Raw genomic sequence first — 16894 nt, 5'->3', positions numbered from 1 at the left:
AGATAGGGCTGAGAGATTCCTGCCTGCAACCTTGGAGAAGCCACTGACAGTCTGTGTAGATAATACTGAGCTAGATGGACCTATGGTCTGACTCAGTATATAGCAGCTTCCTATGTTCTTATATTCCTATGACTGAGACAGAAAAGGACCACTTTCCAGCATATTTCACGTAATAGTTTCTAATTCTATACTGGATTTTAGGAACAGAGTAAGCTGCCTTATACTGAGCCAGTCCGTTGGTTCATCTAGCTTGGTATCATCTTCACTGACTGGCAGCAGCACTCCAAGGCTGCAAGCAGGAGTCTCTCTCAGCCATATCTGGAGGTGCCAACGATTGAACCTGGGACCTTTTGCATGCAAAGCAGATACTCTACTACTGAGCCACAGTCCCATTCCCTAAAGGGAATATCTTCCAGTAGACAGGGCTCAAATGTAGTCACCCATTCAAATGCAAATCAGGACAGGCCCTTCTTAGCAAAGGGGACAATTCAGTCTCAAAACCATTCATTCTGAACACAATGGCCTGGGTCATGCGTAACACAGAATCCCGAGTCCAATGGACCCGCGGTCCCATGCCCCTCCCACCACTCTCCCATCTGTGTTCATACTTTCAGAAGAGCAGTCTCTCCTCAGTCAGCGAGACTGCAGAGAGGTGGGGGAGCTAGCTGTGCAGGCTTCCTTCTTTCCTGAAGGACAGCCCACGCAGCCAATAGGAGTTGGAGCAAGGGAGGAGCTTCCTCCCTTAACTCTGGTTTCAGAGCAGTGAAACTGTGTGCCAGCACTCATATGTAATACTGGCACGGGCAAACCAGAGGCTGGGACAATGAAACTTTAAGAGAACCGAAGGTGACAAACACAGTTTGGGGAGGGAAACCACAGGTCCATTTTTTAATTTAACTTTTATTGCCTGGGTTCGTATGTTCAGGTTTGGGAACCAGAGGTGAAGGGACCTCCAGTTTCCTGTTACGTATGAACCAGGCCAGTGTTTGGTTAGTAGTTACTGATTTGATGCCGACAAAGTGTTAGTCCATGTTGCTTTTATTGTTTTTCTAAAATCTTTTTCCCCCCTTTAGGATTATTTTCATGTTCCTCTCTCTGAAGACAAACAAGGTAGGAGATACTTAGAGTTGACCTATGCAGGAGCGGTGTTAAAGGACAGCTGGATTCTTGCTGATGTAGGGATATCCGTTTCTTCCACAATTAAATGTGTTGTTAAGGTACAGTATGACTGAAATCACCATGCTGCCTAATTAGCCCAGAAATTCTCTGTGCATGCTGTTCAATTCTCTACATTATAGTTCCTGTGCTAGAAATGCTCAGCAGTCATCAAAAGCATCAGAATAAGACATGGTAGCCTTCAGACAATGATCGTAGGAAGGTGTCAAGGCAATGTGGATGAATTCTTAAGTTCATATTTATTTGTAAGGGGCTTCTAAAGATTTTTTAAAGATCTACTATATCTTTTAAAGGATCAAATATCTTTTAATATATCTTTTAAAGGATAACAGAATTTGTGGAATGAAAGCTACGTAAAAATAAAAGATTATGGAATTAAAGGTTTGTAAAACCCAAGTAGCAAGCTTATTTATTTGGTTGCCAGACCTGTACCTGGAGTATATGCAAGCAGCTGAAGTACCGAGAAAGGATGCTTGCAGAGTCCAGAACCCTGAGTCTTGTCCCAGAGTCCAGAACCTGGGAAAATGGACCCTGGAAAGTGGGTGGGCAGCTAGCTGCAACACAGGCCAGAGCTGAAATCAGGTCTTAAATACTTTCAGGCTCCTATTACCCATCTCAGGCTCTGCCTCTGGTTTGCCCCGAGTGATGCAGGGCAATGGGAGCAATCTGCCTTGGGCCCTGTTGTATTCTCTACAGTAATCTTGTGCAGTTTGCTTGTTTGGATATTTGTCCCAATGGGGATCCTGTAGAGAATGTGGGGGAAGAGTCAGAAAGGAAAACAGAGGGAAAGGAGGAGAAAAATGGAGTTGTTGCTGAATAAACCTCTAGTTAAATCTTCATAAGACTTCCTTGTGTGTATGAGGGAAGCAGCTATAAAACAGGGGACCCCACAAAGTAAGGCCTCCCCGCCTCAGCTCCTATGTGTACCATTACTCTCTGTCTCAGCCCTCCCACATTGCTCAGCAGAATTGTGGGTATTTTGTTTAAAGTGTCCGTTTTAAAATAAAAGTGGGAATGGTTTATCAGAATATAAGATGACACTGAACTGCAAACTGTAGAGCCCAACCCAACCATGATAGACTGGGCAAGGAGGAGTTACATGTAAGAATTCTCACATGTGGACCATCCGTGCAAGAATTCTCATGTATGGCCTGCTATGCTGGCCTTGGGCCGGAATAAACAAATACATACATACATGTATGCAACTTTGGACTCACATGCAGGACTCCTTTTAGATGGGCCCCATAAATCCTCTGGGCAGCCCTGCTCTGCCTCCTTGCTTGGAGAGCCAAGCGCTCCAAAGCAGGGATTCTCAATGTTGGGTCCCCAGATGTTATTTGACTTCAACTCCCATAATCCCCAGCCCCAGGGGTCTTTGGTTGGGGGTTATGGGAGTTGAAGTCCTATAACATCTGGGGACCCAACGCTGAGAATCCCTGCTCTAAAGGAACAGCCCTCTTGCCTGAGTCAGTGTTGCTCCTCCTCTCGGTCAAAGTCCCTGCCCTGCTGCTGGTGCTGGTGTGCAGGCTTGCTGGGGGCTCATGAGCAGGCACATAGCAAGCTGCCAAGCAGCCCAGGGACAAAGATCCTGAGGGAAGCCACCAGCATGCACACTTTGCATGCATGCCCCACCACCCAATCCACATACCCTCTATGGCCCCCTTGATTTTTGGGGGGTTACTCATAGGAACATAGGAAGCTGCCATATACTGAGTCAGACCATTGGTCCATGTAGCTCAGTATTGTCTTCACAGACTGACAGCGGTTCTCCAAGGTTGCAGGCAGGAGTCTCTCTCAGCCCTATCTTGGAGAAGCCAGGGAGGGAACTTGAAACCTTCTGCTCTTCCCAGAGCTGCTTCATCCCCTGAGGGGAATATCTCGCAGTGCTCACACATCAAGTCTCCCATTCAGATGCAACCAGGGCAGATCCTGCTTAGCTATGGGGACAAGTCACACTTGCTACCACAAGACCAGCTCATCCTGCCTCTGTCCTCCATGCCGCCGCTGCCCACCGCAGCCCCGCCACTCATGCTGCCCATAATCTTCACCACCAAGGGGGAGCAGGCCACCCCTGTGGTGGTGGTGGTGGGTGGGCTTCTCCCCCCCACTCCTGGCCAGCGTGCGGCTTCTCTTGGGCCTGCACGACTGCACACTCCGATTATGGGTAGTGTCACGTTTCGTCATGACATGCAACATGATCCATAATTGGAGTGTGCAGGCACATATGCCCTCCTGGCCACAGGCTGGCTAGGAGTGTGTGGGGGGGGGGCGGGGGGAGAAGCCCGCCTACCTCTGCTGCTGCAGCCGCCCAGAGTGGTGGTGGCCTGTTCACCCCGGCAGTGAAGATTATGGGCAGTATGAGCTGTGAGACTGCGGCAGGACAGCAGCAGGCATGGAGGTGCTGAGGGCGGCAGCAGGCAATGGGGTTGGGGCAGGCACCAGCGGGGGCCCTTGTGGGCCCACTGACCAGGCCAGGCCAAGGGACATTCAGCCCCCCTTGTCCAATGGATGCTACACCCCTGCTCATGAGTGCTTTGGTGTGGAAGAGGCCAGTTCCTTGGGAGGGCTAGGGTTCAAGCAGTGCCAGTTCCATAGTTTCTGGCTCTAGGGTTTTCCAGGGGACAGGCTCAGTCTCCAGCCTGGTGTCAGAGCTTGTGGCTAGGATTGGGTTCAGGGCTGGCCCCTTTGGCTCAACTGCTCCCTGCTCCTCAGCATTGGTGCTACTGCTCAGGGCAGAGAACAAGACTGCTCCACTTCCTTCCCTGGTCTCCGGCCTTGCTCACTCTCCCCCCTCAGCACCTTCTGTGGCTATCAGTCTGCTAATTTTGCCCCATATCAGACAGAGGTGAAGAAGGGTGGTGATGTGATGGGTGGAAAAATCAACCTGAAGGAACAGCAGCTGCATCCTCTTTCAGTGTCCATCTTGGTAGGGTCTTGTGCCATCATAAAGGCTAACAGATCTATTATAGCATAAGTAGGGGAGTGGCCGAACTAAGACTCTCCAGCTGATGATGGACCACAACTGACATCAGCCCCAACTGAACTGGAGTGGGGAAGATAGTGTTGGAACTGGAAAATATTTGATAAGCTCACTTGCAAGCCATTGACATTCAGTTCTCTCCTATAGCCTCACGCTGATCAGAGATGCTGTGCGATTTTCATAGCGCCACCTGTTGGCCAGTTCTTGCATTCTGAGAAGAATCAGCAGCTGCCACAAAGTGTGTGTGTGTATATATATATATATATATATTTAAAAGGAATGGAATGCAAGCACTGGCCAGCAGATGTAACTGTAAAAATAGCACCAGGTCTCTGAGCAGCATGAGGTCTAAGAATAAGATCCTGATAGGAAGGGGTGTGGAAGGTTATGGAAGCATGTGTACCATCAAAGTCACTTAAATGTGCAATTTAAGTTTCTTAATCACAACTGAAAAGCAAGCATAAAAAACCTAGCAACTCAATTTGTTAGGTTTTTCCATTGTAATATACTGATTCATCTTTTTATATGTAACTGTAAAGCATAAGCCTTTCTTTTTAATAAAAAGAGGACGATTTAATCCCAAAAGAAGATTTAACCCCCAAACGAGTCACGTATCTAATTAAGGGTTGTATTTTAGGAGAGTATGAGTGGTCTGGCGGGTGGAGGGGGGGGGAGTTTAATAATGTTACAAAATGTTTAATAATGTTACAGTTTAATAAAGTTTAATAATGTTAAATGTAAGTTTAATAATGTTACAAAATGTCTGTAAGTTAATAATGTTACAAAAACTCATGTTTTCCCTCATTTTTAGCCTACTTTCTGCATGGAAAGTAGCTTTATGAGATTGCATTGCTGTTCATGTGACCATCTGTGTGTGTGTGTGTTGCCCCCTAAAACTTCACAATGCCCTCACCCGATTTGCACCAAATTTGGTACAGATGTTGTGCCATGTAGGGACACCTGAACAGCATGGTTTGTGATGATGTCATGCACCCCAATCCAAGATGGCAGCCACACAGAAAGTAGGTGGTGCATTAGTTTGTACCTGAACAGCTTTTTTAAAAAAAATCAAATCTAACTAGAAGAGCGTTGCTAGGTTTTGTCAATACGAATATTGGGTAGCATCCAGATTAAGATTTGCGCAAGCAGAACATTTCTGCTGGTGGGGGTGATTTTCAGCCATTTCCCCTTCCCTCTGTAGCCCCCGCACCCATGCCCACTGAAAACATGTCCCTGAGAGTCCTTCAACTCTCATGGACATAGGTTCTCTAGGCATAGGGGGCTGCCTGTGAGAAGGGCGGATTGAAGTGGAAATATTCTGCTGATGCAATTCTTCGTCTGCATGTTGCCCACTGCATAAATGGACCAAACAATAGGTGCCCACATATGTAAAGCCAGAATTCTGCATTGCTCAACAGCACAAATTTTCAAGCATATTACTGTTGGAGTATATATTTTATTGTTGGATTTTATTTCCAGGAAGAAGAAAAGCCAATTCTCTATGTTTACAATGCTGTCACCCATGAAAAAATGCCGATCATGGGAAGGATTTATCTTCTTGCATCAAAGGTTTCTCAGCTGAAAACCCTGGTAACCCTGAAGTGTGGCTTCCCAAACAGTATTTATTGTCTCAGGACTCCAGAGGGCAGGGAGATGTATGACTGCAATACCTTGAGTGATTATCAGTTAGATTTAGGTATATGACTGTTTACCTATTTTATCTACTCCTCAGTGATAACGTTGACCTTCAACACTTTCTAGAACTATCTGAATTTAAGAAGTGGTTATTGCTTTTCCTTAGGGAAACATTCCAAAATACAAAATGGCTTTTGTGTTGGATAGCAGCATATTTCGACATAACTGGAAACGCCATTTGCAAATAACTGACTCTTTTAACATGTTAAAACACACGCAACTGGTAATAAGGCAGTGAAGCTTACCTTTTTGAAGGATGTATCCAGACTATCCAGCAAATGTTCAAAGATTAGCCTGATGCAATTTGCATTGCAGAAGAAACTCGCTCTAGAAAAGGCAAACTATATCTAAATACCTGTGAATCTTTTGAAGTATGCCTACCCCCAACAAAAGGATACAACACAACAGAAAAAATATTTAGCATAGGCTATTGTTGCCATGATAGTCTCAGAGAGAAAAATAAGATAATAGATTATGGCTAAGCACAATGGGATTTTCTTCCAAGTAAACCTGTGTACCACGATCAGGTACAGATACTCCAGAAAACATTTTCCCACAAAGAGATCACTGTCAGTGTGATAAAATAGACTCTACCAGCACATTCTAAATGACCTCCTGTAAAGAGCTGATAAACACACCATTTTTTGTTTTCTGCTAGAGATCTTTAGTCTGCCTGTGATAATGTATGTTCAGAAGTGTGTGAATAATATGCATAACAAAGTTAGAGCTGAATGATCAGAACTTTTTGCTGGCAGGCACAACACTTCATCTGGATGTTTGGGATGGATGGAAAGAATTCCTGACCGGATGTCTCTTTGGAAATAAGCCCAAGGTCCAACATTATCTCTCCAAAGAAGAGCCAGTACTTAAGTATGCTACCTCAAGATCTAATTTTTCAAACTATATTTCCCCTTTCTAGATTAAATATTTCTGTCCCAAAGATGTCTCTTACAAAAGATGTACATTATAAAAAGGGTTTGACATCTTTATGCAAAGTGCTTCTCAAGCAAATGTAATATCCCAGTTCAATGGATTTTAAATACACACCCTCTTGGTCTTGGTCTTTCTCTTCCTATCATATTCTTAGTGGAGTTTGATCTACAGTGTAGTAATTGGTGGGTATTATAGTCAGAAGTGATTATCTTACACAACCAAATATGCCCACTGAAGAGTCACTGGATATTAATATGAGTTTATTCTCCCTTTGGTTACAGCACACATTTAACACTGCTTTCTGGTGCCACATATCCATAATGAGTGAATCTGAAGTTTGTGCAGCATTGCTACCATTTTACTTCATGGCATTCACCCAGAAAAATGTGTGCAGCCTATAATGTTTTATAACCTTTTACCCTGTGTTAATCACCAGTGCATTGGCAAAGAGTTGTTTCCCCATGCTTCCCATTTTCATGTGCATAGTCATCCTTGATGGTGGCAAGTCACACAGTGGTATTGCCAAATTCATTCTTATTTCAGGCAGAATGGCTAGGAGTGCAAAATCCTAGCCTTATGGCTCCCTTCATTTTTATGACTTAGTCAGTGGATGAAACCCCCGGATCTCACAAAACCTGGGTTCTCAATTCTGCAGAATGTACTAAGTGTAGAATCCAAGGGAAAGAGTTGTGGTATGCAAGGACAAGGCAGTGAAATGGAATCAGGAATATTAATAGTTTAATGAAATACATATTATGTACAGAGAGGCAACTGCAAACTGCTTTTCCGTGCTCTTGCTACTGACTGTTTGTTGGCCTCTTCTCTAGGACTGGAATACAAGTAACTAAAGGGAAAGGGAAAGTGGGCCGTCGAGTCAGTGTCGACTCCTGGAGACCACAGAGCCCTGTGGTTGTCTTTGGCAGAATACAGAAGGGGTTTACCATTGCCATCTCCCGCGCAGTATGAGATGATGCCTTTCAACATCTTCCCATATCGCTGCTACCCAATATAGGTACCTGTGGGGATTAGAACCGGCAACCTCTGGCTTGCTAATAAAGTCAGGTCCCTGCTGCGCCATTAGGCAGCTATACAAGTAACTAAAGCCCCATTCAAAAGCTGGCCTGGATCAAGGAATTGGTTAACCCAAAACACACACTAAGCGAGCAACTTGAGCTAACCAAATATCAAACTATTATCTGTCTTTCATGTATCTATGTCATCACATACCTGCAAAAAACAGCTTTCCTTTATGTGATCTTCTACTTATCCATATGTTTTGGATGGCCTAAAGGCCCATTTGGATAAATGGAGCTATGCCATAGTGCAAACATCATCATCATCATCATTATTATTATTATTTTACATTTATATCCCGCTGTTCCTCCAAGGAGCCCAGAGCGGTGTACTACATACGGTACTTAGGTTTCTCCTTCCAACAACCCTGTGAAGTAGGTTAGGCTGAGAGAGAAGCTGGCAATTGCTAGCTTGTGACTAAATTCAACTTAAGGAAGGCTGCAAGATCATTGACTAAAAATGGATGCTGCCTCACTTGTTCTGGCTCATCAGCTCACTGTATGGCCAGCCATAGCTGGCAGAACTTCATCACTGTCACCATGTGTGGGTATTCAGCCGATTACAAAAAGTCAAGGAAGGAGATGAGGGAAGAAAAGAAGAAAGATTTATGAGAAATCACATTCCCATTCCTAGGGAAACTAAGGTCTTCTGGGCTGTGCATACTGTATTCCTCCCCCCACCCCAGCATGTATGTTTATGAGGGGGAGGGTGTGCATGCACACACATCTGCATGTGTACATGGACTAATCTTAGTTCTTGACTCAAAAATTGTTTGCCAATTTAGTTGCTGTTTTTTTATTAGAGACTAGCCTGTATATTCAACTTTATTATTATTATTATTTTACATTTATATCCCGCTCTTCCTCCAAGGAGCTTAGAGCGGTATACTATATACTTGGGTTTCTCCTCACAACAACCCTGTGAAGCAGATTAGGCTGAGAGAGACGTGACTGGCCCAGAGTCACCCAGCTAGTACCATGGCTGAATGGGGATTTGAACTCGGGTCTCCCCGGTCCTAGTCCAGGACTCTAACCACTACACCATGCTGGTTTTGAACTATAATTTTCCCAGGGACCCTTTTCTTCTTTTCAGAGCTGATTTATTTTTCATATTCCTTTCCTCTTTCAGATATCAAAAGAGGGTAGCTCTTTATATAGCAGCCTTTTTGGGACACCTTCAGCTTTCAGCATGGCTCCTGAAACAGGGTACAAGGCCCACTGACGCGGTGGGTGTACACCCCTATCGTGAATGGTGTCAAGAAAACAACCATCCAGATGTCACCAAATGTCCAGTTCATGCAGCTGCAGAAGCTGGTCAACTCATGACCTTGAAAGCTTTTGTGAATTACAGTGTCCTATGCCTTGAATGTAGAAATTCTGCAGGCCAGACAGCATTGCAGTTATGTATCAAGCACAAACATAAGGATTGTGTACTGTATTTAGTTACCAAGATGTGGTCAGTGATTTCTTGCCCTAATTTTTCCCTTCCCATGAAAATCTACATTAAGTTAAAACTGTGGCTTCTGAAGGTTCAACATAACATCCATAAAAAAAAGCGGCGCAAGCAGACTGCAGTCTTCAGAACACGAATTGGGGATGTCATTCTTGTGGATGGTTTTACAAAGCCAAAGATGACTTCCAAAGGCTTTTATGCAGCCCCAGTGAAAGATGCAGGCAGAGGAGGCTACAAATGGCCAACATTAAATAATCAGTTCCAACATGGACAGGGAGCATTTCAGCAGACAATTTCAAAAAGGTCCTCCAAAGTGACAAATCTCAAATTACCTCCAGTTGGAGATGCAAACAAGAGTGTGGATGCAGACAGACTTCAGCAAAAGAAGAAGTCCAGAAGGAAGAATGTGTGCCTTAGCAATGAAGAAGATATGGATCAAAATATGTATTTAACAAGTATTCCTCTGCCTCCTATTTCTGTCCTCAAGCCAAGTTATTATTATTCCATACCCAAAGCAAAGTTTCTGCTAAGCCCTTCTTTGGAGTCTTTTTCAGAACATAGTGGAAGAACACCGAGGGAGAATGCAATCTATTGCTTAGCTATTGCCAGGTATGGTTCACTTCTCTGCATTTTAAACTCACTCAGAAATGTGTTCTTAGCCAACATAATTTCACCTATTGTGTTGCATTATTCCCCTCCACCAAAAAACATTTGTTGCCTTTGAGGGGGGGGGGCTGATTTTGGTTCAGAAAAATATTAGGTATTAAAATAGGTTATAAAAACAGGTGAAGGAGGCTCTTTGCTTTTGCAGGTTCATTTCCTGCAGTTTCACCAATTCGCCAGCAACTTTCTTGCATACCAGTTTAGTTTTCATAGGGGTAGTTGTGGTCATTTGTGTGTTTTCCACTTAGGAAAGACCCTTTAACTACCCTAACTAAATTGTTGTATGGAGCAGCCCATGCACCAGCTGTGCTGTGGCAAGCAGGCTGCTTGGAAAGTTAAAATATCCACTCTCACCCATGCATCAGTTTAGAAGCAGCACAAGAGTGGATATTTAAACTTACACACACACACACAAACGAGCAGCCTGCATGCTCCTCAGCCTGCACCAGCTGAGAAGAATCTCCATTTTCCAGGTTAGGTCTAGTATTTGAATATCATTATTTCAATGTTTGCAGAACCTTCCTGGAATGTTACTCCCACAATATTCAAGGGTTGCTTGTATGTGTTTTATGATTCCCTGGACTACAAAACATTAAAAATATCAGGAGAGCTATGGCTCAGTTAAATTGTAGTAAATTAAGCATATGAGTTTCACAGCATAAACCTATGCATGTTTACCTGGGAGTAAGCCCCACTGAATCCAGTAAGACTTACTTCTAAGCAAACAGTACAAAGACTGCATTATTAGTTCACTGGTCAATTATATTTGCATATGGATTAAAATAATGACTAGGATGCAGACTAGCAAAAACTGAGTGAAGCTTGAGCAAGGGAGTTTTCCCACCCTCTCTCCTCCACCGTAGCCCCCTAAAAAATCCCAAAATCTCATGGAAGCTGCTTTGGCCTGATTTGCAGGAAATCCTCTCTCCCATTTCAACCTCTCCATCCCACATTCCACACCATTCCTGACAGTTCCCCAGCGCTGAGGAGTGGCTTTTCAGGGGACACAGAGAGCTGCAGCAGGGAAATGGAATGGAAGCAATTCCTTGAGGTCATACACACAATCAAAAACGGTATTCTACCCAGGGTTTGGAGCTGCGTGCGCTCCCCAGTTTTTGGCTGTGTGGAAGCAAAGTAGGGGGAAAAGCTACCCAAGTTTTCCTCTTACCTTGCTTCCAACACAACCAAAAATTGGAGCATACACAGCTCCCAAACCCAGGTAGAACACAATTTTTTATTGTGTGAATGACCTCCTTAGGGCCATACACACAACCAACTGGGCAGGTGAGAGGAAGCCTCTGCAAACAGCCTCGGAGCCAGCTGAACGGTGACCTGGATCTGGCCCCGCTTGGCGGCCCCCTCCAGTTACGCCTGTGCGTGTGATATCACGCACACGTGGGCGTGACTCGGGCTCCAGAGGAACCCAGAGTGAACTCCCCCCTCCTGCCTGGGCTGCCAAGAGCCCGAGCAAACTCTGTTATTTCAGGCAGTGTTTTCTTGGTCATGGACCGTAATAAATTTAAATCTATTTCAGGCAGTGCTGGCTGCCCGATAGGCGTCACTTTGTGCAGTGACGTCATGCACAAAGGGGGCGTGGCCTGGGCTGCTGAGTGCCCAAGTGAGCTCTCAGCTTGTCATTTCAGGCAGTGCTAGCTGCCCTTTCTCTCCCTCTCTGGAGAACATCCTATCAGGCAGACAGTGCTGCCTGAAATAACAAACAGAGAGTTTGCCTGGGCTCTTGGCAACCCAGGTGCAGGAGAGGAGAGTTCGCTCTAGGCTCCTCTGGAGCCCGAGTCACGGGATTTTGGTGGCCCTTTTCATTGGCAGCACCGGTTCTTTGAACCCGTTTGCACAATGGCGGCTACACCCCTGTCCACAAATCTTGTCTTCCCCCCCCCCCCAGATGATTGTTTTTTGGTTGGTGGGAGTGTGAAGTGTGCTCCCAATTGATCAGCCCCATGGTGCAGAGCGGATCACTTGGAGGAATCCCACAGTACACTGTGTGCAGAGCGTGCACTTGGGGATTCCCCGGGGTGACAAGCGCTCTAGGTGCCCCTCTCTGTCAGCGTGAGCTGCAAGCAGCTCATACTGACACATGATCCTCAGCAACTGGCTTAAGAGTACGTCTGTGGGCTCCCCATAGGTATCTGGTGGGCCACTGTGTGAAACAGGATGCTGGACTAGATAGGCCTCGGATCTGATCAAGCAGGGCTGTTCTTATGTTTGCACACTTAATCTCAGCTAAGAGCTGGACGTCAGCGCAGGGTTTGGCTCCAAGGCACTGCTGGGATCCATGTGGATCCCGGTGATTTTCGCAGGCCCAGGGTTGGCTGCCTAAGCCTGGGTTTGGCTGCTTGTGAGAACAGCCTCCTTGTGTGGATGTTGATCTGATAGTTTTGACGCAAGAAGGATACTTTCTGCATGCATGAAATGTCTTTCTGCTGTAGTAGGCATCCTCTTAGGAGAGACATTTACTGCTGTGTGAGATAAAAGGGAGAGTTCCTCTTTCAAGATTGTACTTGCCATCTGTAGGCTTTAGTAGTATTCATAATAAAACTAATATATTTCTTTAAAGCCCTGCTGCCTGGCCGACCTCCAGACTAGTGTTGTGCTAGCACAAGAGTACAAGTGCAAGGTAGTTCTGCAAATATGGGAACTTCTGTTCCATATTGCACTTGTGCAAAAATGTGACACATCCTGTTTAATGACCTTTGTTGTCCAAGCGCTCTGGTGGTGCTACCAGCTGTGCAGCATCCTAGACCACCACAACTTTGCGCACTTCCACAAACTTCTCAAGTGTGCATTTCTCTCTTTGTTCCAGTGGAACACTAGTCTGGATGTCAGGAGAGAGAGAGAGAGAGAGAGAGAGAGAGAGAGAGAGAGAGAGAGAGAGAGAGAGATTCTGGATCAGATCTGGAGACTTTACTAGTTTCCTACTCAGCAGCTCCCCCATTGAATATCTGATCTGGTTTTTCTGAGTGAAAAAAGAACAGTGGAGAGGTTGAGTTATTTTTTCAGCAGGAGCTGTTTGGGGAGGGGAGGGACTACTTAACTGTGTGCATGCACACAAACAATAACAACAAACAATTAGAATTAATCTGGCCTTCTTATGACTTGCATCCAATCCTACAACCAGTTAGCAGCTTTTAGCATAGCATTAGTTCTGCTAGCATGAGGTCTAGAAATTTTTTAAAATTCTCAGGATTCTAGCAAAGCTGGTCGGTATACAAAAGTGCAGAAGGGTGTGTGTGTGGCTTCCAGACTGTATAATTTCTGCCAGAGTCTTGATGCTGATGCTGCTTAGGAGACAAATGCAGGAGAAATAGAGCCGATGCACATGATTGCCCTGGGCAGGCAGAGAAAAGGCTGCTTTCCATATTACCTTCCCCCCCAGATGACCAAGCAGATCCTCTTCGGCGTGCCTCCTGCACGCCCACACGGCCAGCCCTGCTCTGTGCAGCTCCATGAAGCACAAAGAAGGGCGGAGGGATCCGGGGACGGAACTTGTTGTTCCGGCCTCCAGGCAACCCTCAATGCAACCTGTGGCACGCGCATTGCATTAGGGATCCCCCCCCGCCTCAGATGGGTGCTTTAGGCCCCCATCTCTGTGACTCCTTGGGCCGAGGGATCACAGGACACCCAGCAGCTGGCTTAAGGGTGCGAGAGCACCTTTGACCTCAGCTAAAAGCTGGGTTCATTAAGGGGGTTAGGCAGGCGTGGAGCAGAAGGATCCACGAGGATCCCACCACTTCTCACAACCAGCCTAACCCTGCCTGGGGCAGCCCAGCGCTTGCTGGTCATGAGAACAGCCTTAGTGTCTCTTTGTTTTCTTCACGATTTTGTTTGTTTGTGTGTGTAAGAATGAGAGAACTAAAGATACAATCATTGAGTCTTCTGAATTAGTTGTAGGCTTCCCTGTTATAATTTGCATTTGGAAGGAATTTTATAAATGGGTGCTGGAAGATGTGAAGATCGTCACTGATGAGTACCTACTGCCCCCATGAGGTGATAGTTATATAAGGATGCATATTTATTTTTTATTTATTTAATTTTATTTTATCTTAATATTTATATCCCGCTGTTCCTCCAAGGAGCCCAGAGCGGTGTACTACATACTTGTGTTTCTCTTCACAACAACCCTGTGAAGTAGGTTAGGCTGAGAGAGAAGTGACTGGCCCAGAGTCACCCAGCTAGTCTCATGGCTGAATGCGAATTTGAACTCGGGTCTCCCCGGTCCTAGTCCAGCACTCTAACCACTACACCACGCTGGCTCAATCTTTGAGCATGACACTGCATTTGCATAACGATGAGTAGGCAGCTAAAAAATAATAATAATAAGTTTGAAATTGGAGGCAGGGCTTGTCCACAAGGCAGACTTAAGGCACCAGTTCTCACATGGATGCATAAACAGTGCCCAATATAGCAGTGCCAATTATTCTTTCCCTCCCTCTTGTATTCAGAATCAGAATTCAGAATCTGTAATGTTACGACCACAAGCCAAAACAAAAGAAAAAGATTACAATTATACAGCAGTAAATAGAGTATATACAATTAAAACAGTTAAAATTAAAATTAATTAAAATTTGGAAACATAGTAATTAAATATTGGAATATTGGAATATATTGGAATATTAATTAAATATTGGAAACACAGTAATAATAAAAATTAAAACAATAAAATTTCCTTATTAACCATCCGGTGATGTATATTTATGGCGGCAGCACAGAATTTAGCAACATTAGATGTAATTACAAACTCTGAGTCCGAAAGCAACAAGGAACAATAAAATTGCTCCTGCCGACCAGGGAATTTACATAACAAAGGTGTGATGAAAGATTCACGAATATCCTTATTGAACAGGCAGAATAATAAAACATATGTTCGATAGTTTTGACCTGATCTAGCCCACAAAGGCAAAGTCTATCAGCAAGTGGAATCCCTCTGTAACACCCTTCTAGGACTGCTGAGGGTAAGCAGTGGCAATGAACCAAGGTAAAAGCTTTCCTATACCTTGGAAATTCCAGCCTAGTAAAATAATTCAGCCAAGTAAAATAATTCATTGCGGAAACTAAGTATCTTCTTTCCTCCGAGATATAAAATTTAGAGACCTCCCCAAGGTCATTTTGCTGTTCAGAATAAAAAACTCGTTGTTTAACCAGCAGCCTTGCCTGATCAAAACCCAATTTGGACAAGATTGTAACAGAGAGGCCCAGAGTAGCTATTTTAGCCTCAATAGACTGGACCTACCTGGAGCCAAAATCATCCTGAAAAATTAGGGGAGCCAGGCCAACTGGATGATAGATTAGTTTAAGCCAGTAGCAAAGTATAGTAATCCAAACATTGGCCTCCACCCTAATAAGCCAGTCTCCAAATGGATGGCAGCATTGGCAAGAGGTCTTGGGGTATTTAGTGCAGATCTCAGGAATTTTGACTGCACACATTCCAAAGTTACTATATTTGAGAAAGAGCCCAACTGCGCTCCATAAAGTAGTTGGGACAATGACTTGGCTTTCTTTCCCTCTTATATTGCACCCCTGAAGTACTGCAGAGTGGTGTAAGAGTGCAATGTGTAATACTGCATGCACCCTGTTCTCCAAAGGGCCTGCACATTCTGCACCCCAAAATAAACAGTCTTTGTTCATTGCACCTGAACTTACAATAAACAGTAGTCTCATAAACTGCTCTCTCTCTCGAATATGAATTGCCAGCCTCAGCATTGATTTTCAAAAAGAAATGGTCTCATACTGGATTTCCAAATTAACAGCAGCATTTTTTCATCTCTGAAATGTTAAGAGTTTTGCCCCCATAATAGATTGGGAACTCTCTACTGTATCCTCAAACCAGCGTGGGCTGGTCATCCATGTGGGCTGGCTGTCGGACTTCTCAAATGAGCAATCTGTCCCATCACAGTTTTCTTTGCCCGACGGCCACCACCATTTCCCCTCCCCCCCCCGCTCCTGCCCATACCTGTAGTTATCTGGTAGCTCTCCGAACTCTCGCAAGAGCTGCCACACAAGGGATTAGCCATGGGTATGTCTTAGAGAATTAAATCTAAAGAAGATGAGAGACTACATGTGTGAGCACTGTAAGATTGATGTTCCCCGTAGGGGATGGATCTTCTCTGGGAAGAGCAGAAGGTTTCAAGTTTCCTCCCTGGCATCTCCAAAATAGCGCTGAGAGAGACTCCTGCCTGCAACCTTGGAGAAGCTGCTGCCAGACAATACTGAGCTAGATGGACCTATGGTCTGATTCAGTATATGGCAGCTTCCTATGTTCCTATGAAATAAAATAATGGGGCCATAGCTGAGTGAAAGAGCATCTGCTTAGCATGCAGAAGGTCCTGGGTTCAATCCCGGCATCTCCAGGTAGTCTCCTACTCACTGCAGGTCCTGAACTCCCTGAAAAGTCTATTCTGAGACTCACATTACTTGCATCCAGTTTCACATGGGCAGAACAAAGCTTTCTTGCCATTTCCTCCCCATTGAAGCCTGCCAGAACCACACCTGAGGGCGGAGTGGGATGAGGCATAAGTGGCTGTGGTGAGAAATCATTGGAAATCAGGAAAAATATCTTCTATAATATTGTTATTATTATATTATTATTTTATATTGTTTTTAATTAGATCTGTTTTTATATTTTAGCATATTTTAATTGTGTAGTTTTTATAGTCTTGTTTTAATTTTTTCTATGTGAACTGACTTGTGATTATTTTAATGAAAGGCAGTATATAAAATCAATCAATCAATCAATCAATCAATCAATCAATGTTTTGTAAATCACCTTGAGATTATTTTAATGAAAGGCAGTATAAAAATCTAATGATAAATAAATAAATACATAAATAATCATTCTCTGCCTGCTTGGAAGCATGACTGGACAGCTGCCATATATTTTGACATGCTGTCAAAATGGCAAGCATT

General features: G+C 44.5%; 1 protein-coding gene and 1 long non-coding RNA gene across 4 annotated transcripts in view; one reads left to right on the top strand and one right to left on the bottom strand.

Annotated features, from left to right (window-relative positions):
- LOC128351313 (uncharacterized) overlaps window positions 1–16894 on the bottom strand; it is a 28776-nt gene that overhangs the window by 5723 nt on the left and 6159 nt on the right. The window contains exon 2 of the long non-coding RNA XR_008319701.1: window positions 6097–6178. This is a non-coding gene — a long non-coding RNA (uncharacterized LOC128351313). The remainder of the gene's footprint in view (window positions 1–6096; window positions 6179–16894) is intronic.
- ANKUB1 (ankyrin repeat and ubiquitin domain containing 1) overlaps window positions 1–16894 on the top strand; it is a 44208-nt gene that overhangs the window by 25113 nt on the left and 2201 nt on the right. For all 3 annotated transcript variants that reach the window (XM_053310764.1, XM_053310761.1, XM_053310762.1), the window contains 4 exons: window positions 1074–1217; window positions 5636–5852; window positions 6607–6721; window positions 8987–9919. In XM_053310764.1, the coding sequence (XP_053166739.1) occupies window positions 1074–1217; window positions 5636–5852; window positions 6607–6721; window positions 8987–9919 (1409 nt within the window). The remainder of the gene's footprint in view (window positions 1–1073; window positions 1218–5635; window positions 5853–6606; window positions 6722–8986; window positions 9920–16894) is intronic.

This window comes from Hemicordylus capensis, chromosome 3, assembly GCF_027244095.1.
Source record: "Hemicordylus capensis ecotype Gifberg chromosome 3, rHemCap1.1.pri, whole genome shotgun sequence".
NCBI lineage: Eukaryota > Metazoa > Chordata > Lepidosauria > Squamata > Cordylidae > Hemicordylus > Hemicordylus capensis.
This window is presented reverse-complemented; position numbering and strand designations above follow the sequence as displayed.